The sequence below is a fragment of the Theropithecus gelada genome, chromosome 15 (assembly GCF_003255815.1).
Source record: "Theropithecus gelada isolate Dixy chromosome 15, Tgel_1.0, whole genome shotgun sequence".
Classification (NCBI taxonomy): domain Eukaryota; kingdom Metazoa; phylum Chordata; class Mammalia; order Primates; family Cercopithecidae; genus Theropithecus; species Theropithecus gelada.
Genome location: NC_037683.1, coordinates 62,343,246 through 62,369,298, shown reverse-complemented (window position 1 = coordinate 62,369,298; position 26,053 = coordinate 62,343,246). Strand labels below are relative to the sequence as shown.

At 38.0% G+C, this 26,053-nt stretch overlaps 1 protein-coding gene across 2 annotated transcripts in view; it reads left to right on the top strand.

The window, feature by feature from the left end:
* Nucleotides 1–26,053, top strand: part of DENND4C (DENN domain containing 4C) — a 150,240-nt gene that overhangs the window by 79,443 nt on the left and 44,744 nt on the right. For both annotated transcript variants that reach the window (XM_025360032.1, XM_025360033.1), the window contains exons 11-17: nucleotides 6,144–6,244; nucleotides 6,348–6,566; nucleotides 16,676–16,821; nucleotides 18,259–18,294; nucleotides 18,384–18,514; nucleotides 20,666–20,798; nucleotides 24,631–24,837. In XM_025360032.1, coding sequence (XP_025215817.1) covers nucleotides 6,144–6,244; nucleotides 6,348–6,566; nucleotides 16,676–16,821; nucleotides 18,259–18,294; nucleotides 18,384–18,514; nucleotides 20,666–20,798; nucleotides 24,631–24,837 — 973 coding nt within the window. The remainder of the gene's footprint in view (nucleotides 1–6,143; nucleotides 6,245–6,347; nucleotides 6,567–16,675; nucleotides 16,822–18,258; nucleotides 18,295–18,383; nucleotides 18,515–20,665; nucleotides 20,799–24,630; nucleotides 24,838–26,053) is intronic.

Here is a 26,053-nt window from a genome sequence, read left to right as displayed (position 1 = left end):
TTATGGAGTACTGTTTTTGATTCTTATATATGAAATATTTCACCATGAGGCCATGAAATACTATCATGGTTATTTTTTAAGTTGTGAGGTTTACCTGTCTCATTTAGTTATTTAATTCAGCTAAACTTGATGTGACATATCACTTTCTATATTTGTATAGATATGTATCCGGGCTTATTCTTTTCCTTTGATTTTTTTCAATCTCTTGCCAGTAGTATACTATCTTAATGGCTTTAAAATTAAGTTGTCTACAACATGAATGAACCTTGAAAACATTATGTTAAAAGACCTTATATTATGATTTAATTTATATGAAATGTCCAAAGCAGGCAAATCTTTAGAGGCAGAAAGTAGATTGATTAGTGATTGCCTTGGAATGGAGAGGATGGGAGTATTGGAAACTAAGTGACTATGGGATTTCTTTTTGAGGTGATGAAAATATTCTAAAATTGCTTGTAGGCTGGGAGCAGTGGCTCACGCCTGTAATCCCAGTACTTTGGGAGGCTGAGGCGGGTGGATCTTCTGAGATCGGGAGTTTGAGACCAGCTTGACCAACATGGAGAAACTCTGTCTCTACTAAAATAACAAAGCTAGCCAGGCGTGGTGGCGCATGCCTGTAATCCCAGCTACTCGGGAGGCTGAGGCAGGAGAATTGCTTGAACCTGGGAGGCAGAGGTCGCAGTGATATGAGATCGCGTCATTGCACTCCAGCCTGGGCAACAAGAGCAAAACTCCGTCTCAAAAAAAAAAAAAAAATTTGATTGTAGTGGTGGTTACACAATTCCGTGAATATAATAAAAACCATTGAATTGCACATGTCACATGGGTGAATTGTATGGCATATGACTTTATATCTTAATAAAGCTGTTTTAAAAAGTCATGGTATGAGACCTTTTTTTGGCAGTGTCCATGGCGAATCCCCTTACTTCTGTTCTTTTTGAAAATTGTTTTCACTCCATTTGGTCTTTTGTTTTTCCATATAAATTTTAATACCATCTTGTTAAGCTCTACACAAAATTACATTGGGATTTTTGTTAGAATTTTATTGTATTTATAGATTCGTTTGGAGGCAGATGATATCTTTTTGACACACATTGAAAATATGCACAAGAAATATGACCCATGAATGTGGTATTTCATTTCATTGATCTTTCAAAATTTTTCAGTAAACTTTGTGTTTTCTCCAGAAAGATAATTCACATCTTTTGTTAGACTTATTTGTTCCTAAGTATCTTTCAGTTTTTATTGCTACTGTAAATGGTATTTTTAATTAGACTTTGTTGCTGGGAAATGTAGTTGGTTTTTATATAGCGGCCTTATATCTAACAACTTAGTTGAATTCTCTTAATTTGTATATTGTCTTCAATTTTCTGCCTATAAACATCACATTTCTCTACTTACACTATCCTAATGTATTTTAAATTTTTTTGTCTTAATTCTCCAGCTAGGATCACTAGTGTAATGTTGAATATAAGTAGTTATAGTTGGTATCTTGTCTTGTTTCTAATTTCAAAGGGGATGCTTTGAGCAGTTTATCATAAATTATGATTATTGGTATACAGCAGGGATTGACATCTGGCCCAAAGCTTGTTTTTGTAAATAAAGTTTTATTGGAACAGAGCCATGCTCATTCATTTACATATGGTCCATGCCTGCTTTCATGATGCAACAGCACATTTGAGTAGTTATGACAGAGATGGGGTTTCGCCATGTTGGCCAGGCTGGTTTCAAACTCCTGGCCTAAAGTGACATGCCTACATCAGCCTCCCAAAGTGCTGGGATTACAGGTGTGAGCCACCCTGCCTGGCTACAAAAGATACATTATTAAATGAAAAAAATCAAGGTGGTAATTGTGTATTGCAGTGTGCTGCTACTTGCGCAAAAGAAAAGGCAGGGAATAGTTGTATTTACTTGTATCTGCTAGTTTTGGAATAAAGACACATTAAAATATGCTCAAGAAACTAGTGATTATGTATTATGGGGGTGAGGGAACTGATCAGACGTGGAACAAGGGTGTGTGTATGTGTTTAAGTTATTTTTGAGCTGTGTGATCATATTAAAGTTTTAAAACTCCCAGTGTGATGGTGGATTTGTCAATTGCATTTTATAGTTATTTGGACATTTGCTTTATGTACTTAATTAAGGCTGTGTTATGAGGGACACTCAAGTTCAAAATGGTTCTGCAGTTAAATGAATACTTTTATCTTGTAGCTACTTTAAAAAAAATCACTGATGCTCTTGTTGTTAGTTTGTGCTTTTCTTCTCATTAATACATTATGTTAGATATATTATCTTTGGTATATCTTTTCCCATCCTTTTAATTTCAGATATTCTGTGTATAGTATATAACTGGCATTAGAAATCCAATCTAACATTTGTCTTTTTGTTGAAGAATCCATTAATTTACATGTATTGTTATATATTTGAATATTTCTGTCTCATTTTGTCCTTTTTGTTTTGCTGTTTTTCTTTTCTCTCTTTCAGATTGAATGAATTATTGTTTTTTTCCCATCTGCTTACCTAAATGTTATATTATATGTGTGTGTGTGTATATATGTATAATTTCATATTTATGTTCCTTTAATGATTCCTCTTAATTTTTTAATATGGGTGCTTAGAACTTGAAATTAATATTTTACTCTTTTTTCAAGCAGTAAAGTAGACTTTAAAATACTTTAATTGGCAACATCCTCTTTTACTGGTACAAAAACAATAAATTTTACAATTAATGGCCCTTTAGGTTAGATGAGATGCATTTCATCTACCTACAGCAGCCCTGTGTATTAGGTACATTATCAGTCCTCATTTTGTAGATGAGAAAATTGAGTAACAGAAGAGTTGAGTGATTTATACAAAGTCACACAGTAAATGTCAGAGCCAGATTACAAATGGATGATAATCCAGACAATAATGACAATATTTTATTTGGGGGAGGGGGTTAAAAGATAGCACTAAAATATTAGACAGCGATGACATAAAATGAGATAAATTGATCAGAGTTAAACTTGACATGCCATCACTTTTAAGACACAGTTTCAAGAGATGTTAAAATATGTCTTTTAACAGTACCAGGCACAAAGGAAGTGTTAGCTCTTTTATTAGACGTTTATTCTTAACAGAGAGGATATTATGTTTGCTTCCATTCTGGTGGCATTAAGCCAGGGAGCACTTGAAGTTAGTTATTTTGACTTACAGTTTCTTGTGCCATGCCAGTAGCATGCAGTCAAACTCATAACCCATTAGTTGGCAGGCATCCAGTAATGAATTCTCAGGGGAGATCCCTCCCCTAATCAAAATCCAAGCTGAGGGAGCTACGCTATGAGGACACAAGGCATAAGAATGATGCAATGATTAGCCGGGTGTGGTGGCATGTGCCTGTAATGCCAACTACTTGGGAGGCTGAGGCAGGAAAATCGCTTGAACCTGGAAGGAAGAGGTTGCAATGAGCTGAGATTGTGCCACTGTACTATAACCTGGGCAACAGAGTGAGACTTCCCCTTGGGGTGGGGGCGGGGGGCGAAGAATGATACAATGGACTTTGGAGACTTGGAGGAAAGGGTGGGAGGGGGTTGAGGAATAAAAGACTACACATGAGGCCAGGCGCGGTGGCTCATGCCTGTAGCCCCAGCACCTTGGGAGGCCAAGGCAGGCGGATCACGAGGTCAGGAGATCGAGACCATCCTGGCTAACACGGTGAAACTCCGTCTCTACTAAAAATACAAAAAATTAACTGGGTATGGTGCCACACGCCTGTAGTCCCAGCTACTTGGGAGCCTGAGGCAGGAGAATCTTGAACCCGGGAGGCGGAGGTCACAGTGAGCCAAGATCGCACCTCTGCACTCCAGTCTGGGCGACAGAGCAAAGACTACACATGGGGTACAGTGTATACTACTTGGGTGATGGGTGCATCTAAATCTCAGAAATCGTCACTAAAGAACTAATTCATGTAACCAGATACCACCTGTTCCCCCAAAACCTATTGAAATTTAAAAAAATATTGACATATTTTGTTAAAAGATTTAAAGTATGCAAAAAAAGATTCCAAAATGCAATCACTTGCTTAGAAAAAAAACTACATGTGAACTGCACTGAGTACTGAAGAACAATACTATAAAATAGAACCTGATTAAAATAAAAAATTTAATTTTTTATTAAAAATTAAATGTTTATTAAATTTATTAATTTCATTAATCAGCTAATATAAAGGTACAACCAGGATTCCAGGTTGATCCTAAAGCTGGAATCTCTGCCCTTTTCATTATGCCATGCTACATTTAGAGAAACCTAAGCAATTCACTGACTTAGGGAAAGGGCTTAGAATTGTAGCATTTTGGGTTAAAAAAAAGAATCAGGCTGGGTGCGGTGGCTCATGCCTGTAATCCCAGCACTTCGGGAGGCCAAGGTGGGGGGATCACATGAGGTCAGGAGTTTGATACCAGCCTGACCAACATGATGAAACCCTGTCTTTACTAAAATAAAACATTAGCTGGGTGTGGTGGCACTCTCCTGTAATCCTAGCTACTTAGGAGACTGAGGCCAGAGAATTGCTTGAACCTGGAAGGCGGAGGTTGCAGTGAGCTGTGATCGTACCACTGCACTCCAGCCTAGATGACAGAGTGAGACTCTGTCTCAAAAAAAAAAAAGGAAAAAAAGAAAAAGCAGAGTCAGCCTTTCAAGCGTACCAGTTTTATTTGGAAGTTTCAGTTCTAACATACTTCTTGGGAAGACTGAAACTTGGTCTCCTGTTCTGTGAGAAGCCTTTAAAATCCAAGGCTGTCTGTTAATCGTTAGGGCAGATGTGGCCTTGGTGTTACTCTGGGTTTTCAACCCCTGAAGATTTCCCTGATTTTCTTGCCAGCTTAGCCATGAATTTTAAAGAACATTTGTTATATTTATGTTAACTTTTGTAAAAAGAGGGCTTTTTAGGCAGTTCTGTCTGTTGTATTTTATATTCTTATATTCTTGGAATATATATATACACACACACACACACAGAGATATATATATTTTGTATTTTTGGAATATAAAGTTTTGGAAACAGAAGCTTTTAGTAATACCTTTAAAAATGGTCATCTCTATGGCTTTGGGTTTTTTTTGTTTTGTTTTGTTTTGTTTTGTTTTGTTTTTGAGGCAGAGTCTTGCTCTGTTGCCCAAGCTGAAGTGCAGTAGCGCAATCTCGGCTCACTGCAACCGCCGCCTCCTAGGCTCAAGTGATTCTTCTACCTCAGCCTCCTGAGTAGCTGGGATTACAGGCACACACCACCACACCCGGCTGATTTTTGTGCTTTTAGTAGAGACGGTGTTTCACCATGTTGGCCAGGGTGGTCTGGCTTTGGTTTTTGTTGTTTCATGATCATAGATTATATTGAATAATGGTGTTACGATTAATTTATTTTTAACTGTGAGGGCTGGATGAACTACATATACTTTTAATCCTTACTTAAATTCCAATTCTTCTCTTTGGGCACACAGCATTTTAGAAGCCTACCAGTAGGTAGTTTGAAGTCTCAAGTCAACTAGATTTGACTCTTAGAATATTATAATTCTAAAATGTAGTTTTTTTTTTTTTTTTTTTTTTTTGAGACGGAGTCTCGCTCTGTCGCCCAGGCTGGAGTGCAGTGGCCGGATCTCAGCTCACTGCAAGCTCCGCCTCCCGGGTTCACGCCATTCTCCAGCCTCAGCCTCCCGAGTAGCTGGGACTACAGGCGCCCGCCACCTCGCCCGGCTAGTTTTTTGTATTTCTTAATAGAGACGGGGTTTCACCGTGTTAGCCAGGATGGTCTCGATCTCCTGACCTCGTGATCCGCCCGTCTCGGCCTCCCAAAGTGCTGGGATTACAGGCTTGAGCCACCGCGCCCGGCCTAAAATGTAGTTTTTGAAGCTAGACTTCAGTGTTGTATTCCTGACTCCAGCATTGAAAATATGCGTTGGAAGGTTAGAATGAGATGGCTAAATCTGACAGAGGTTGGTTGAATGAAAAGAGAACTTCCTTGAAATTCACTTATTCAAACTGTTTGCATCAGTTATGACTGCAGTAAAAATACATCTTTTCCATTTTCTAGTTTTAGGTTGATGCAAGAATTTTGTTTAGTAAAAACAGATTATGAATAACACATTTTATGAATTTTGTTCTGATTTAATAGATCAGATGAAAAGAAGAACATGAACTGGAAGCAACTTCCCAAAAAGCCATGCAAAAATCTACTTAGCACCTTAAAGAAATTGTATCCCCAGCTGTCTTCAGGTAATGTGAGGGAAAAGGAATACTATTAATGAAGGAATGTATATGAGAAAATTCTTCTTAAATTTAACATAATACCATTTTCTGTTTTTCTTTCCTTTGTTAGTTCACCGAAAAACTCAAGAAGGCTCAGCGATTGACATGACTCCAATTGAAGCAGATTTCTCCTGGCAAAAGAAGATGACACAGCTTGAGATGGAAATTCAAGAGGCATTTTTGCGCTTTATGGCGTCTATTTTAAAAGGATATAGAACATTTCTCAGACCAATCACAGAGGCTCCTTCAAATAAAGCCACAGCTGCTGATTCATTGTTTGACCGACAGGGTGGGTAGCACTGAAAGTACAATTCCTTTTATTGAAGTGAAAATATTTTATATTTGATGTTGTTGCCAAGAAATACTTACTGTATAAATTATTACAAATTCACATTCAAATATAATGAACTTCCATGTATTTGTAACCGAACTTTATGACTAGAATTTCTTGTAATTTTTATAGCCCATTTTTTTCCTGAGAAATCTGAAACTAGGCATATTTAATTATGAAAAGTCAAAGGTGTTACCTATATTTACAATACCTTGTCAGTTATCTTAGGAGAACATAACTGGAGATTTGCCGTCAGGTATTTAGGTATTTCCTCAATTTTGCATAGTTCTTGGATTTGTACACTTTTTTTTTCTTTTTTTTTTTTTAATAGAGTGGAGTCTTGCTATATTGGCCAGGCTGGACTTGAACTCCTGGCCTCAAGTGATCGTCCTCCCTCGGCTTTCCAAAATGCTGGGATTACAGGTGTGAGCCACTGCACTTGGCCAGATGTATACACTTTTGGCTTTACAATTAGTTTGTGCAATGAGGGCACCACATTTTTTTTTTTTTTTTTTTTTTTTTAAATTTATTTATTATTATTATACTGTAAGTTGTAGGGTACATGTGCATAACGTGCAGGTTTGTTACATATGTATACTTGTGCCTTGTTGGTGTGCTGCACCCATCAACTCGTCATTTACATCAGGTATAACTCCCAATGCAATCCCTCCCCCCGCCCCCCTCCCCATGATAGGCCCCGGTGTGTGATGTTCCCCTTCCCGAGTCCAAGTGATCTCATTGTTCAGTTCCCACCTATGAGTGAGAACATGCGGTGTTTGGTTTTCTGTTCTTGTGATAGTTTGCTAAGAATGATGGATTCCAGCTGCATCCATGTCCCTACAAAGGACACAAACTCATCCTTTTTTATGGCTGCATAGTATTCCATGGTGTATATATGCCACATTTTCTTAATCCAATCTGTCACTGATGGACATTTGGGTTGATTCCAAGTCTTTGCTATTGTGAATAGTGCTGCAATAAACATACGTGTGCATGTGTCTTTATAGCAGCATAATTTATAATCCTTTGGGTATATACCCAGTAATGGGATGGCTGGGTCATATGGTACATCTAGTTCTAGATCCTTGAGGAATCGCCATACTGTTTTCCATAATGGTTGAACTAGTTTACAATCCCACCAACAGTGTAAAAGTGTTCCTATTTCTCCACATCCTCTCCAGCACCTGTTGTTTCCTGACTTTTGAATGATCGCCATTCTAACTGGTGTGAGATGGTATCTCATTGTGGTTTTGATTTGCATTTCTCTGATGGCCAGTGATGATGAGCATTTTTTCATGTGTTTGTTGGCTGTATGAATGTCTTCTTTTGAGAAATGTCTATTCATATCCTTTGCCCACTTTTTGATGGGGTTGTTTGTTTTTTTCTTGTAAATTTGTTGGAGTTCTTTGTAGGTTCTGGATATTAGCCCTTTGTCAGATGAGTAGATTGCAAAAATTTTCTCCCATTCTGTAGGTTGCCTGTTCACTCTGATGGTAGTTTCTTTTGCTGTGCAGAAGCTCTTTAGTTTAATGAGATCCCATTTGTCAATTTTGGCTTTTGCTGCCGTTGCTTTTGGTGTTTTAGACATGAAGTCTTTGCCCATGCCTATGTCCTGAATGGTACTACCTAGATTTTCCTCTAGGATTTTTATGGTATTAGGTCTAACATTTAAGTCTCTAATCCATCTTGAATTAATTTTCGTATAAGGAGTAAGGAAAGGATCCAGTTTCAGCTTTCTACTTATGGCTAGCCAATTTTCCCAGCACCATTTATTAAATAGGGAATCCTTTCCCCATTTCTTGTTTTTCTCAGGTTTGTCAAAGATCAGATGGCTGTAGATGTGTGGTATTATTTCTGAGGACTCTGTTCTGTTCCATTGGTCTATATCTCTGTTTTGGTACCAGTACCATGCTGTTTTGGTTACTGTAGCCTTGTAGTATAGTTTGAAGTCAGGTAGCGTGATGCCTCCAGCTTTGTTCTTTTGACTTAGGATTGTCTTGGAGATGCGGGCTCTTTTTTGGTTCCATATGAACTTTAAAGCAGTTTTTTCCAATTCTGTGAAGAAACTCATTGGTAGCTTGATGGGGATGGCATTGAATCTATAAATTACCTTGGGCAGTATGGCCATTTTCACGATATTGATTCTTCCTATCCATGAGCATGGTATGTTCTTCCATTTGTTTGTGTCCTCTTTTATTTCACTGAGCAGTGGTTTGTAGTTCTCCTTGAAGAGGTCCTTTACATCCCTTGTCAGTTGGATTCCTAGGTATTTTATTCTCTTTGAAGCAATTGTGAATGGAAGTTCATTCATGATTTGGCTCTCTGTTTGTCTGTTACTAGTGTATAAGAATGCTTGTGATTTTTGCACATTAATTTTGTATCCTGAGACTTTGCTGAAGTTGCTTATCAGCTTAAGGAGATTTTGGGCTGAGACAATGGGGTTTTCTAAATATACAATCATGTCATCTGCAAAGAGGGACAATTTGACTTCTTCTTTTCCTAACTGAATACCCTTGATTTCTTTCTCTTGCCTGATTGCCCTAGCCAGAACTTCCAACACTATGTTGAATAGGAGTGGTGAGAGAGGGCATCCCTGTCTTGTGCCAGTTTTCAAAGGGAATTTTTCCAGTTTTTGCCCATTCAGTATGATATTGGCTGTGGGTTTGTCATAAATAGCTGTTATTATTTTGAGGTACGTTCCATCAATACCGAATTTATTGAGCGTTTTTAGCATGAAGGGCTGTTGAATTTTGTCAAAAGCCTTTTCTGCATCTATTGAAATAATCATGTGGTTCTTGTCTTTGGTTCTGTTTATATGCTGGATTATGTTTATTGATTTGCGAATGTTGAACCAGCCTTGCATCCCAGGGATGAAGCCCACTTGATCATGGTGGATAAGCTTTTTGATGTGTTGTTGAATCCGGTTTGCCAGTATTTTATTGAGGATTTTTGCATCGATGTTCATCAGGGATATTGGTCTAAAATTCTCTTTTTTTGTTGTGTCTCTGCCAGGCTTTGGTATCAGGATGATGTTGGCCTCATAAAATGAGTTAGGGAGGATTCCCTCTTTTTCTATTGATTGGAATAGTTTCAGAAGGAATGGTACCAACTCCTCCTTATACCTCTGGTAGAATTCAGCTGTGAATCCATCTGGTCCTGGACTTTTTTTGGTTGGTAGGCTATTAATTATTGCCTCAATTTCAGAGCCTACTATTGGTCTATTCAGGGATTCAACTTCTTCCTGGTTTAGTCTTGGAAGAGTGTAAGTGTCCAGGAAATTATCCATTTCTTCTAGGTTTTCCAGTTTATTTGCGTAGAGGTGTTTATAGTATTCTCTGATGGTAGTTTGTATTTCTGTGGGGTCGGTGGTGATATCCCCTTTTTCATTTTTAATTGCGTCGATTTGATTCTTCTCTCTTTTCTTCTTTATTAGTCTTGCTAGTGGTCTGTCAATTTTGTTGATCTTTTCAAAAAACCAACTCCTGGATTCATTGATTTTTTGGAGGGTTTTTTGTGTCTCTATCTCCTTCAGTTCTGCTCTGATCTTAGTTATTTCTAGCCTTCTGCTAGCTTTCGAATGTGTTTGCTCTTGCTTCTCTAGTTCTTTTAATTGCGATGTTAGAGTGTCAATTTTGGATCTTTCCTGCTTTCTCTTGTGGGCATTTAGTGCTATAAATTTCCCTCTACACACTGCTTTAAATGGAGGGCACCACATTTTAAACATTTTTGACTAATGTAGCTTTGTTCCAGGGAAAAACATATACTCATTATTTTTAGTATGTTTTGTTTTAGGGAATTATAGATAGAGATTTTTGTTGTTATTCAGCTACTGTTATATATATAGTAGGAATCTTACATCTATATCAATATTTATTTGAAATTATTTTACTTTTCTGTGCTTTTTACCTAGCGATTACAAAAAAAAATCTGTATTTTTCCATTAATCCTTTTGTCCTTTATCTTTTCTGCTTTAAGATAACTTACCACTTAAATATTTAGTTACCACTTACTGGCTAGTTATGTAGGAATATAAAGAAGTATAAAACCTAGCTCTATGGGGTCTTAAATGGAAAATAATTAAAATATTTTAAAAATAGAACAAGTAGTCAAGAAAACATATTTTACACAGTTTTAATTTGGAAGTTTTAAGAGTTCAGAAAAAAAAGGGATATTCTTCCAAATATTCCAGTATTTCAAAATGGGTATTTTGGAAGACTTCATGGAAGAAGCATGACTTAGAAGAATGGGTAGAATGGAGATAAATGGAGAAGAACAGGAAAGGCTTTCTGGAAGTCAAGTTTTCTCGACCGGACGTAGTGGCTCATGCCTGTAATCCCACCACTTTGGGAGACTAAGGCAGGCAGATCACCTGAGGTCAGGAGTTCAAGACCAGCCTGGCCAACATGGTGAAACTCTACCTCTACGAAAAATATAAAAATTAGCCGGGTGTGGTGGTGTGTGCCTGTAATGCCAGCTATTCAGGAGGCTGAGGGAGGAGAATCACTTGAACTTGGGAGACAGAGGTTGCAGAGAGCCAAGATTGTGCCATTGCACTCCAGCCTGGGTGACAAGAGTGAAACTCCGTCTCAAAAAAATTAAAAAAAAAAAAATAATAAAGTGTTCTCATTAATAAAATGGGGGCTATATCTACTTCATTGTTGTGAAGGTTAAATGAGAAAATATATGTGAAGCAACTAGTACAAGTACTTTAAAATACTCATGATAACAGCTATTATCATTCATGGTAATAAAATGGAAGTAGCATCAAGATCTAAAGCACAAGGCCTGCAGATTAGTTTGCTGGGTCTACCATAACAAAATACCGCAGACTAGGTGGCTTAAACAACAGAAATTATTTTCTCGTGGTTTTGGAGGTTTAACTGAGATGAAGGTAGTTAGCAGGTTTGGTTTCTTCTGAAGCCTCTTCCCTTGGCTTGTAGATAGCTGTTTTTTCCATGTGGTCTTCCTTCAGTGTTTGTCTTATGTCCAAATATCCTCCTCTTACAAGGCTACCAGTCTTACTGAACTAGGGTCTACCCCATAATCCTCATTTTAGCTTAATTACCTCTTTAAAGACCCTATCTCCAAATAGTTACATTCTGAGGTACTAGGGGCTAGGAACTTAATATATAAATTTTGGGCCAGGCACAGTGGCTCATGCCTGTAATCCCAGCACTTTGGGAGGCCAAGGCAAGCCGATCACCTGAGGTCAGGAGTTTGAGACCAGTCTGGCCAACATGGCGAAACCCTGTCTCTACTAAAAATACAAAAGTTAGCCAGGCGTGGTGGCACATGCCTGTAATCCCAGCCACTCAGAAGACTGAGGCAGGAGAATCTCTTCAACCCAGGCGGCAGAGGTTGTGGTGAGCCGAGATCACTGTACTCCAGCCTGGGCAACAAGACTGAAATTTCATCTAAAAAAAAAAAATACATATATATATATATGTATGTATACATTTTGAGGGGGACACAGTTTCACTCATGACAGCACATTTGGGAAAAAAGATTACATGGTACAATTTGACCAGAGTGATGAGCTTTAGGGGTGCTGTGGAAGATAAGGCTGAAAATAAGATTAGGGCTCAGATTGTGGGTAGTTGTAAATGCCAGATGAAGAATATGGATTGTACGGGAGTGACATCACTAAAGGAATTTGAAAAGATACTTACTCAGTTTTCAGGCCCTAAGGTTTTATTGTAAACAGTTCAGCATTTGGTTTACTAGGGGACACAGACATTAGACAAGAACAAAATGTAAATACTAACTATCTTAAGAAGTGTGTTTTGAAGGAAAGTATTGATCACAGTGATAGTGCTAGTTAGGTCAGAGAAATATTCCTTGAAGAAATAACAAGGAATATTAGTGTCCTAAGGTATCCTTTGGTGTGCTACTTTTAAGTTTGGGTCTAAAAAGCAATAGTAATTAACTAGGAATTTTGTATATGTGGTTTTGGCTTATTTTACCTTATGTTCTTATTTACCATTTCTTCTACCACTTGTATTGCCTGTAAACTTGTGGTAGGTTCAAGAGCTGCAGTGTCCAGTAGAAACACAATGTAAGCCACATGTAAAATTTAAAATTATTTTAGTAGCCACAATAAAAAAGTGAAAAATAGGGGGAAAATAGTAGCATTTCAGCATGTAATCTGATTTTTAAAATTATTGATGAAATCGTTTACATTTTTTTCACAAACATCTTTTTTTTTTTTTTTTTTTTTATAAAGACGGTCTTGCTCTGTTGCCCAGGTAGAATGCAGTGATGCAATCTTGGCTCACTGCAACCTCTGCCTCCCAGGCTCAAGTGATTCTCCCTCCTCAGCCTCCCGAGTAGCTGGGATTATAGGCGTGCACCACCATGCCTGGCTAATTTTTCTATTTTAAGTGGAGATGGGGTTTAGCCATGTTGGCCAGACTGGTCTCGATCTGCTGACCTCAGGTGATCCGCCTGCCTTGGCCTTCCAAAATGCTGGGATTACAGGCGTGAGCCTCTGCACTTGGCCCACATCTTTCAGTTCTGGCATGTATTTTTTACTTACAGTGTGTCTTAATTTGGATCAGTTACATTTCAAGTGCTAAATTGCCATATGAAGATAGTGACTACTGAATTAAACAGTGCAGATCCAGCAGCTTGGTTAGATTCAGGTTTAATTATCTTGGCAAGAAGTGCCAAAATACATGGTGCTCACTTCTTCCTATTGCATCATCTTGAGAGGCACATACATGTCTGGCTGTCCTACTTTTAGTGTTCCTAATAGGTTTAAGGTGTTGTCAGCCTCATTCATTCATTGTAGGTCACCCGTTAGCCTTTGACTTATTTGGTTTAGCAGCCTTTGCTATCATTGCCTGGATCCACTAGAAGGAAAGAAAGCCTTTTCATTATAACTTGTGGAGAATAATTTATTTCTATTTTATTTAAGCTTTTCTCTACTAATTAGTATATAAAAGGGATGGGAATCAGGACCACAGCGTCAAAGAAAGGCTGCAGAGAAAACCATTTTTGAAATGGTGGCATTAACTAGGTTATGCAGGATGTTTTAGGATTAGTGCTGGTTTCAGTTTTTATCCTAAGAGTAATTGGAAGCCTGTAAAGGATATTTCATTAGGTAATAGGATCAGATTTGCATTTTTTAAAAAAATCACTCTTTGAAATGTTAAAAAGAAGAATCTCCTTGGCTTCCATACAGAGATTGCACTGGAGGCATTGAAGCATGGATCTTCTATTTAGGAAGTAGCCACATTGGTTCTAGGGATTATTAGAGGTGACCTGGATTAATTGATGATAGTGTGAATAGAAGAATGATTTGTTTAGGAATTAGATCAAGTAGAACCTGGTAATTGAATATGGAATGTAAGATAGAGTGGGAGATACCAAGAGCAGCTTTGAGGGTTTTGCCTTTAACAACCAAGTGAATGGCCATGCCCTTTATAAAAAGTAAAACAACAGAAAAAAGGGAAGGAGCAGATCGAAGGCTTTTTTTTTTTTTTTTAAGATAGAAAAAGAGACTTGAGTATGCTGATGAGAAATAGCTAATAGAGGCTGGGCACAGTGGCCCACGCCTGTAATCCCAGCATTTTGGGAGGCCGAGACAGGCAGATCACTTGAGGTCAGGAGTTTGAGATCAGCCTGGCCAACATGGCAAAACCCCGTCCGTCTCTACTAAAAATACAAACATTAGCCGGGAGTGGTGGCGCATGCCTGTAGTCCCAGTTATTTGGGAGGCTGAGGCAGGAGAATCACTTGAACCTGGGAGGTGGAGGTTGTAGTGAGCCGAGATTACACCACTGAACTCCATTCTGGGTAATAGAACAAGACTCCATCTCAAAAAAGAAAAAAAAAAAAAAGAGAGAAGTAGTTAATAGAGAGGGAGATTTATCCCGAGAACACTGGAAGGGGCTGGAATCCTGAAGTCATGTGATGGTTTGTCCTTAGATAGGAGGAGGGACATATCCACTGTAAAAAGACAGAAGGAATGAATGATAACTGTTAAAGAGTCGTAAGTTATGTAGTGAGATAGTATACATAGTTTCTATTTAATGATCTGCATTTTCATTGCAATATAAAGTATGCTCATTTCGGGGTATGGAGGGGGCACAAAAACATGAAGGGAGAGCATATACAAATAGGAAATAGTTGTGGAAACATGTGAAAAGGAAAATTAAATTGATTCTAGAAATGTAGTAGGATTGCTGGTCAGGGATGAAGGTATAAGTGCTTCTAATCTGCCTAGTTGTGGAACTTTTTTCCCCTTAACTTATGCTTAGTCACCCTAATGCAGATCCAGAGAAGGCAAGCAGTACATTCTTCTAGAGCTGGGTTATGCTAGGTAGGTTTAACCAGAAAGACAAAAGAGCAAAAGGGTTGAGAGTATTGACAAAACAGTAATTGAAATGATGGATATAGCATGGAATCAGTATTAGATAGAGAAAGAAGTGAAGATGGGAGGATGTACGTGGAGGTAAAAGGGCCAGTGGATTGGAGATTTCAATGAGCCTTCCCTCTCTGCTCCCCCAATAAAAAACGCTAAAACACTTAGTAGAAATACTTAATTAAAGAGACCAGATAGGCAGAGGTGATGGGCTGGAAGTGATGTGAAAATGAGAGATTTGGAAGGCAGTGCTGCTTTGAATGCTAGCAAGTAAAGTCAAGGGACTGTGACTGTGTGTTGAAGTTGGTGATTGAGGTAGGATGGAGCATAGGATCATTGAAAATCAAGGAATGAAGGCTGGGCATGGTGGTTCATGCTTGTAATTCTAGCAGTTTGGGAGGCTGAGATGGGAGGATCACTTGAGGCCAGGAGTTCGAGACCAGCCTTGTCAACATAGCAAGACACCCATCTCTTAAAAGAAAAGAGGCCAGGTGCAGTGGCTCACGCCTGTAATGCCGGAACTTTGGGAGGCCGAGGCGGGCTAATCACCTGAGGTCAGAAGTTCGAGACCAGCCTGACCAACATGGTAAAACCCTGTCTCTACGAAAAATACAAAAGTTAGCCAGGTATGGTGATGGGCACCTCTAATCCCAGCTACTCAGGAGGCTGAGGCAGAGAATCACTTGAACCTGGGAGGCGGAGGTTGCAGTGAGCCAAGATCATGCCGCCACACTCCAGCCTGGAGGACAAGAGCTAGACTCTGTCTCAAAAAAAAAAAAAAAGGAATGAAGACGAACCTAAAGTGTTTTCATGATTTGTGCTTCTGGGTGTGGAAGAATGATGGTGGTAGGGATTAGAAAGGAGGAGACTTTGAATCAAATGTCCTGGTCTTCAGTGAATGAAGGAGTGTCCCTGCAATTAATAGAGGACTACGATTAATAGAGGAAATGGTGGAATAGCCAGATGCTTGAAACTTTAATAAGCAGAAATTTGAAAAACAATACAGAAATAATGGTCTTGTGACATTAAAGAGGAAGGACATTGGCTCTTTGGAAATTGACTATGGACTCAAGAGTATGCAGAGTATCAGAGAAATTTCTACTTAAAAGTTGTAGAGCTGGAGGTTCCTTATAGGGGATTCAGATTTCAGTGAAGGGGTTGATAGAAGTTAAGTATTTTTCATGGTTTAATTAGGCAGAAGGAGCTATATATGTAGTTACTACAGGTTGAGCTTCCCTAATCTGAAAATCCAAAACCTGGAATGCCCAGAATCTGAAACTTTCTGAGTGCTGACATGATGCCACAAGTGGAAAATTCCACACGTAAGTACTTAACACACACTTTGTTTCATGCACAAGATCATTGAAAGTATTGTATAACATTGCCTTCAGACTGTGTGTATAATGTATATATGAAACATAAATGAATTTCCTGTTTACTTGGGTCTCATCCCCAAGATATCTGATTGTGCGCATGCAAATATTTCAAAATCTTAAAAAAAAAAAATTCAAAATCTGAAACACTTTTGGTCCCAAGCATTTCAGATAAGGGATACTCAATTTGTAGAAGCTTCTCTTTAAATGTCGATATATACACATATAGATAAAGAGAATGTAATATAGATAAGTACAAGTTTAATGTTTACTATAATATCGAATTCCAGTTTAAAATTTGAATTTAATTATAATTTTGTTTTCCTCAGGGTTTTTAAAAAGTCGAGATCGTGCCTATGCAAAATTCTATACCCTTTTATCCAAAACACAGATTTTTATTCGTTTCATTGAAGAATGCAGTTTTGTAAGTGATAAAGATACTGGATTAGCATTTTTTGATGATTGCATAGAAAAGGTAAAAGTTTGTACTTATACTAGTGTTTAGAAAAAAAAGTTTGCCTTACCTGTATAATTATCATTGTTATTGTTAGTCTAGAGTGATATAAGGAAGACAGTATAGGGTTGTGTATGTGTGTGTATGTGTTACTGATTCTGAGCTGAATATAAGAATAATTTTCTTTGTGGTATCAAGTTGCTACCACATATAGCCAAGTTTTCTCCTCTTTATTGATTGATCCATTGATTGAAACAGCATCTCATTCTGTCACCCAGGCTGGGTTGCAGTCGCATGATCATAGCTCATTGCAACTTCAAACTTCTTGCCTGAAGTGATTCTCCCACCTTAGCCTTCCGAGTAGCTAGGACTACAGGCATGTGCTACGCCTGGCTAGTTTTTTAAATTTTTAGTAGAGATGAGGTCTCACTGTATTGCCCAGGCTGGTCTCAAACTCCTGGGCTCAAGCGATCCTCCCACCTTGGCCTCACAAATCCTTGGGATTACAGGATGAGCCACCATGTCCAGCCAGTAAATTTTCTCTTTAAATCTCACTTTCATTTACAACTATTGAGTTGTAAAACTAAGAACATTTCCTTGAGCCTTGTGAGTTTATTTTTTTTTTAATTTAAATGAATAAGATTTACTTTAAGATTTAGGTTTTTAAATTAAAAAATGTTTAGTTTTATGGGTAATAGAAGTTGTGTTCTTTTGTTTTAATGTCTTTCCAAATTCTTTTGCCTAGTATGTTTCTTTTGTTCTAATGGAAGATGGAAATGTTAAATTTTAAAGCTTTACCCACCCATCCTAAGGAAGTTAAAATTGATTCTTGACAGCAATGACTTGGTTATAATTTTTCCTAACTTTTAATATAATTCTTATTTTTGCTAAGTAGATCTTGGGGCCAGTTTTTTATGCAAACCGTATATTATATAACATTTGAGATTGTATCCAAAAAAGGTAGAATATTACAATGTTAATTTTTTTGGCCCCGTCATGATTCATGTGCCTTAGAAGATTTGAATAATTTTCTCCTATCAGTGTGATCTAAAATTCCAGGTATATAATTAAAACTATTCAACATTTTTGTTTATTTACAAAATTGATATTCCAGTGTCTTCCAGTTATATGAGAAGCTTAATGTCAATCACTAATAAAGGGGCTTAATAGTAATGAAATTTTTTATTTGAGAAGCCAGATAACCTTGTGATTGGTCATCTTTTGTCTTAAGGTTTACAAAATGACTAATCAAAATAGTTTTCTATCCTAATAGCCACAAGTAAAAAAATATGCTTTAGCCTAAGAGTATGTAGTTAGCCTAAAAATATACTTTGCAATGTTTTGTATCAGCCGGTACTGAAAAGGGGTAGTTTTTTTCTAGATCAGAATGTAAGATAAAAATGTCTATTAAATTCATAGTGGACATTTTCATTAGGAATCTGTTTTCTTTTTTTCTAGTTGTTTCCTGATAAAGGCACAGAGAAATCAGATAAGGTATGTTTTTCTTAGACTTTAAGGGTTGAAATTTCAGAATTAGATCTTGTTTGTATGCAAATTAATTGGGGAAAAATAATTATTTTCAGGTTGATTTTGATTCAGCAGAAGATACCAGATTGATAGAACTGGATGATTCACAGAAAAGTGAGCATACTGTATTTATAATGCCACCAGAGCCACCTCCTGATGATGGAAAGGACCTGTCACCAAAGTACAGGTAGTAGGAAGTTTTCAAAGAGCTATTTAGGCACAGCCTATTAGTTTCTTTTAATTTTTATTAGTAGATATGTATATTAGTCTTTTGTGAAACTCATTTTCGTTATTAATTTGGTGAACTAATGTAGATAAATATTTTATGGAAATGCCACTAGGTGTTATAATTTAAAAATTGGATGATATTGTCAGATGTTGATCATTGTTTACCTTAGTGTTTGTATTTTAATCTTTAAAAGTTTCAATTCTGAAGAAGAAAAATGTTACTTTTATGAGGCTTCCCACTCACTTTGGGAGTTTTATTGTTGATACAAAGACTGTGAAATTCTTATGAATTGGTAATTTTCCGAGAAAACTTAAGGTAGAGGGCCAGGAATTTACTCTTTTTTAAGATAAAAGATAGGATTTGGATGTGACTCTTTTAAGAAATTAGAATGGATTTTGTAGTTTTTTTATTACTATAAATTTAATAAATTTAGAAAATCAAACGAAAATGGAAAACTAATACATCATTCTAGCACCAGTACTTGTGTCTCTTAACAATTGTGGGCATGTATTTATGTGGATTTATTTGTGTATGTATTGCATGTATGAGTTCATCAGGTAGATTCCCTTTGTAATCTATGTTTGCCTTTAGTGGTCTGAACATTTTCCCATGCCATTAAGTATTTTTGTGCCTTATCATTTGTAATGACGACATTGTATGCATTTATTATGATTTATTTAACTAGCCTCTTACGGATTTGTTTGTTGTTATTTGCTGTCTCTATCTTTGTGTACGTACACAGTTATTGTCTTAGGCTGTGTTTCTAAAAAAATTTCTAAAATGGAAAGTAAAGTAAGTACCTTCCTAAAATAGAGAATTAATGTATAATATCAAGAGGACTGGATCAGAATGAAGAATATATCTGGGATTGAATGGGTTAATTAAATACTATTTTGATTTCATGTTAACTATAGAATTCTTTTCTACTTTGGCTTAACTGCTAGAAATTGGAATGCAGATACTGACAAACAAGATAAAATCAAATATGGAAAGGCAATATCTCCTAGAAGAAAACTGGCCAAAAGAAATAAGTAGACAATTTCCAAGAAAGCCAAAGTCAATAATATAAAAACATGTTATGGTTTTTTGCATTCAAAGAAATGCAAACCAAATTGATGAATAGAAACTTTTGGCCGGGCGCGGTGGCTCAAGCCTGTAATCCCAGCACTTTGGGAGGCCGAGATGGGCGGATCACGAGGTCAGGAGATCGAGACCATCCTGGCTAACACGGTGAAACCCCGTCTCTACTAAGAAATACAAAAAAATAGCCGGGCGAGGTGGCAGCGCCTGTAGTCCCAGCTACTCGGGAGGCTGAGGCCGGAGAATGGCGGGAACCCGGGAGGCGGAGCTTGCAGTGAGCTGAGATCCGGCTGCTGCACTCCAGCCTGGGCGACAGCGTGAGACTCCGTCTCAAAAAAAAAAAAAAAAAAAAGAAACTTTTGACATTGAGAATAGGTTATGCTAGTAGTTAGAATGTATGTTTAAGTATAATCTTTTTTGAAATAATTTGATATTAATTATAATAATTTTAATTCTTTTGATAAACATGGACCTAGCAAATTCTATTATTGGATATTCATCCTATGAAATTAAGCAAAAGTATTCACAAAGATATACATATGAAAATATTTAATTGGAGAAATTTAGAAACAATCTACAACCTCATAATGTCCAGCAGTGAAAAACTGCTTAAATTGTGGTACATCCTTAAAATAAAAATTTTATGGATTTTTTTATTTTAAATACCTATGCAAGGTAATTTTATGAAGAAAAACATAAAATTATGAAATATACTAAAATTTTTTAAAACATAAATTATGGAATACATGGATTCTCTTGAAGGAGTTATTTCTCCCTTTAATCAGAGTTTTCTGTGGTTTAGAGACTGATTGAAAATAACAAGTAGGGTGGGGAAGAGACAAAATTTTCATGAAGGTGGTCTCTGTATGTTATATCATTTAAAAATTTTAAAAAGTATTTTTTCTATATAAGCATTTAAAATAATTTTGGGTACTATTTAAAGTTTAGAAATATTTGCCTAAACGCTGGAATAATATGAAGAGTTGGTGTGTTTTAAATCAGCAGTTCTATTTTTGCTTTTTATTTTAGTTACAAATACTTTCCAAGACTGGACCTTAAGCTTTTTGACAGACCGCAGGAGTTGAAACTTTGTTTTAGTAGACACCCTACTGGGAGTAGCATTACAAAGAGTCCAGCTCTCATGGCTAAGAGAACTAAACAGGTCAGATATTCTTTATCTAATACATGTTCATTTAATATGTAAAATATGTATATGCAATATGCAGCTCATAGTTTAGAATGATCACCCACAACAACCATTTGAAGACTCACTATGGTTGTTATTGAATTTAACTAGATTTCTTGCAAGCCTACTTAAAATATCAAGTCTGGGCCGAGCATGGTGGCTCATGCCTGTAATCCCAGCACTTTGGGAGGCTGAGGTGAGCAAATCACTTGAGGTCAGGAGTTAGAGACCAGCCTGGCCAACTTGGTGAAACCCCATCTCCATTAAAAATACAAAAATAAGCCGGGTATGGTGGCAGGCGCCTGTGATCCCAGCTACTCGGGAGGCTGAGGCAGGAGAATTGCTTGAACCCGGGAGATGGAGGTTGCAGTGAGCCGAGATTGTGCCACTGCACTCCAGCCTGGGCGACAAGAGTGAAACTCCATCTCAAAAAAGTCTGTGTATCTATTAATCAATCTATCTATCTATCTATCTATCTATCTATCTGTCAATCAGTCAAGGCTGAAGTTTTCGAATGCTTATGTTTATGCTTTAAGACTATCCATAGGAATTGGCCGGGTGCGGTGGCTCATGCCTGTAATCCCAGCACTTTGGGAGGCCGAGGCAGGCGGATCACCTGAGGTGGGGAGTTTGAGACCAACCTGACCAACATGGAGAAACCCCGTCTCTACTGAAAATACAAAATTAGCCAGGCATGGTGGTGCATGCCTATAATCCCAGCTACTCGGGAGGCTGAGGCAGGAGAATTGCTTGAACCTGGGAGACGGAGGTTGTGGTGAGCTGGGATTGAGCTATTGCACTCCAGCCTGGGCAACAGGAGCAAAATCTGTCTCAAGAAAAAAAAAAAAGAGTCTGTAGGAACCAAATATACTTTTTAGAAAACTTAATTGAAATATAATTCATATACCATACAGCATACCCACTTAAAGTGTATGATTTGGTGGCTTTTAGTATATTTTACAGGTTTGTACAATCACCCCCACAATTAATTTTAGAATATTTTCATCAACCCCAAAAGAAAGTTTGCATCCTTTAGCCATTAACCCCAATTCTCAATCCCCAGCAGCCCTAGGCAACCACAAGTCTGTTTTCTGTCTATAAATTTGTCTATTCTGAGCATTTCACCAGTAGAACTGCATAATATGTATTCTTTTGTTACTGGCTTCTTTCATTTAGTGTAACATTTCAGGATTCATCCATGTTACAGCATATATCAGTAATAATTTTTATTGCTGAATAATATTCCATTGTATGGATATACCATATTTTATTTGTCTGTTCATAAACATGTGGCTGCTTCCTACTTTTTGGCTATTACGAATATTGCAAATGAACATTTGTGTATAAGTGTTTGTTTGGATGTATGTTTTTATTTTTCGGGAGGTTATATATCTAGGAGTAAATTGCTATGTTACTCTGTGTTCAACCCTTTGAGGCACTTCCAGGCTGTTTTCCAAAGTGGCTGCACCACTTTCCATTCCCACCAGCAGTGTGTGAGGGTTCCAGTTTTACAACATATCCTTGTCAATTCTTGTTATTGTTTGTCTTTTTGATTATAGCCATTTAGTGAGTATGAAGTTGTATTTTAAATTTGCATTTCCCTAATGGCTAATGTAAATATACTTTATTCCAAGTATTATAATCCAAAGGGAGTTAACTTAGGACAACTAGACATCTTGCTTTATTACTATATGTGATTTAGGTATAAAGAACTAAGCTGTGGTTACATATGAGTTAAAATTAAACATCCTTTATACATACACTGACATTTTGGGGATCTTCAAAATGTGGAAAATTTCACGATGAAAATCTTAGTTCAGATTTTACTAATTTATGGGATAGACCCCTAAATCCTAGAGATATCCTGAGGTATTTCCTAATTTCATTCATACAGTTCATATTTCTTTCAGTTTTTCGAAGAGAATACTAAAGAATTTTTTTTTTTACTGTTACCAGCTAACAAAAGGCAAATTTCTAAAATGAGAAAATTTTGCTAACTCAGCCTCTAAATCTCATTTATAGCAGAATTTTTTTTTCAGGCTAACTGAAAAAGAAAAGAACCATAGGATCTTAGAAAAACAAGGGCATATGTTTTTAAATATATACTGAAGTATTGTGGAGATTGAGCTCAAAAGTAAAATTAATATACCAAGTTTTTTTGTTTTTGTTTTTGTTTTTTTTTTTTTAGGGTGGAGTCTTGCTGTGTCACCCAGGCTGGAGTGCAGTGGCACGATCTCGGCTCACTGCAACCTCCGTCTCCCAGGCTCAAGCAATTTTCCTGCCTCAGCCTCCTGAGTGGCTGGGATTACAGGCACCCACCACCACACCCAGCTAATTTTTGTATTTTTAGTAGAGACGGGGCTTTACCATGTTGGTCAGGATGATCTCAATATCTTGACCTTGTGATCCACCTGCCTTGGCTTCCCAGAGTGCTGGGATTATAGACATGAGCCACCATGCCCGGCCTCCAAATTTTTTTATTTAGAACGTAGACTAGTGGAGGAATCTTTAGTGCAAAGCATAAAATGGCATTCTGATATATGTGATAGGCTCTGTAGTTTCTGGGAATATATATAGTTTGATAAAGCTCAGCAGATGGCTGGGCACGGCAGTTCACTTCTATGATCCCAGCACTTTGGGAGGCTGAGGCGGGCGGATCACCTGAGGTCAGAGTTCGAGACCAGCCTGGCCAATGTGGTGAAACTCTGTCTCTACTAAAAATACACACACAAAAATTAGCTGGGCATGGTGGTGGGTGCCTGTAATCCCAGCTACTCAGGAGGCTGAGGCAGGAGAATCACTTGAACCCAGGAGGTGGGGGTTGCAGTGAGCTGAGATCATGCCATTGCACTCCAGCCTTGGTGACAAAAGCAAGACTCCATCTCAAAAAAAAAAAAAAAAAAAAGCTCAGCAGATGATTTTGATACCCTATTCTCTGTTCTACCTAAATCAGAATGAAAAGCTGAACTAGAAAACACGACTATCAAACTAGGAGGTGGGAAAGTTTATGTTGACTGCAAAGGAGTAGATTGGTTTTTTTTTGTTTTTTTTTTGAGACGGAGTCTCCCTCTGTTGCCAGAGTGCAGTGGTGCAGTCTTGGCTCACTGCAACCTCCGACTCTCTGGTTCAAACAATTCTCCTGCCTCAACCTCCCGAGTAGCTGGGACCACAGGCACACGCCACCACGCCTGGCTAATTTTCGTATTTTAAGTACAGACCGGGTTTCACCATGTTGGCCAGGCTGGTCTTGATCTCCTGACCTCGTAATCCGTCCGCCTTGGCCTCCCAAAGTGCTAGGATTACAGGCATGAGCCACCGTACCTGGCCAGAAATAGGTCTTTTTTAAGGAATATGTCAGTGAGGGAGTTAACATAGACTGTAGCTTGGGAAGACAGAGTGGAAATCTTGGCAGGAGATAGCCTAGAGCATCTCAAACTTTAGCGAAGGCAAGAGTGAGAAGAATATCACTTTTTCACCCATCAAAAATGAGTTCCTTGTTTGTGAAAGACATGTTATGAGCCATTCTAATACAAAAAGATGAATGATATTTGCTCTTAATTTCTACTCTGTTAAGAGACATATGCTTGCTAACAAATAGTTTTGGTATAGTATGAAGTATTATTGTAAATGAGTGTTCAGGGGAACCGTTAGCACTAATAAGCAGGAAGCCACTCACAAAAGTCAACTTTGAAGTGCTTGATTTTAGGGGTCAAGTTTTACTTAAATTCTCCTCTCCCTTTTCCTTCTCACTTCTCCCCTCACCCTAATGAATTTTAATAAATATCGTAATATTTTATTCTCTTTCTAGGAAATAAAAACAGCTCATAAATTGGCGAAGAGATGTTATACAAATCCATCACAGTGGGCCAAGTGTCTGTTCAGTCATTGTTACAGTTTATGGTTTATTTGTCTTCCGGCCTATGTTAGGGTTTCTCATCCTAAAGTCAGAGCACTTCAGCAGGCATATGATGTACTTATTAAGATGAGGAAAACAGATGTGGATCCCTTAGATGAGGCAAGTATAACAAATTGACATTGTTTCTAAGGTAAATTTTATTTTTGTACTTCTAATAAAATTTGGATCTAAGTTGCCTTAAAGTGTGCTCAAGCATTTTCATTAAGCAGGAAAGATAAAACTATTACTCTGTTACATGGAGCTGATGCTTGTGTTTATTTTTTATTTTACTTATTTATTTGTTTTTGAGACAGAGTCTCACTCTGTCACCCAGGCTGGAGTTCAGTGGTGCGTCCTTGGCTCACTTCAGCCTCTGCCTCCTGGATTCAGACAGCTCTTGTGCTTCCCAAGTAGCTGGAATTGTAGGCACATGTCACCATACCTGGCTAATTTTTTTTTTTTTTTTTTGTATTTTTGATAGAGATGGGGTCTCACCATGTTGGCCAGGCTGGTCTCAAACTCCTGGCCTCAATGATCTGCCTGCCTCAGCTCTCAGTGCTGGGATTACAGGCATGCGCCATCATGTCTGGCCATGTTTGTTATTTTTAAAGAGATGGAGTCTTGCTCCTCTCTCGCCCAGGCTGGAGTGCAGTTGAATGGTCATGACTCACTGCAGCCTTGAACTCCTGGGCTCAAGCAATTCTCCCACCTGTCTCCCAAGTAGCTAGGACTTCAGGCATACAGTCCTGTGCCTGGCATATGGTTTTTCTTCTTTTGATTTTTTTTATTTTTAAAGAATGGAGCCTAACTTTTTTGCTCAGGCTGGTATTGAACTCCTGGCTCTTGAACCCCCACCTTGGCCCCCCAAAGTGCAGGGACTGCAGGCATGAGCCACTGTGGCTGGCTTCCTTTTGTTCTTTTAACTTTGTTGGGGAGCAGATAGGGAATAGGCTTTTAGTAAGTGGCTTTCCACTAAGGACCTGTGTCCTAAGGTGAGTTATATAATCTATTTAAAGATATATATTAAAAATATATTTTTTTAGGGCCGGGCGCGGTGGCTCAAGCCTGTAATCCCAGCACTTTGGGAGGCCGAGACGGGCGGATCACGAGGTCAGGAGATCGAGACCATCCTGGTGAACACGGTGAAACCCCGTCTCTACTAAAAAATACAAAAAAACTAGCCGGGCGAGGTGGCGGGCGCCTGTAGTCCCAGCTACTCCGGAGGCTGAGGCAGGAGAATGGCGGGAACCCGGGAGGCGGAGCTTGCAGTGAGCTGAGATCCGGCCACAGCACTCCAGCCTGGGTGACAGAGCAAGACTCCGTCTCAAAAAAAAAA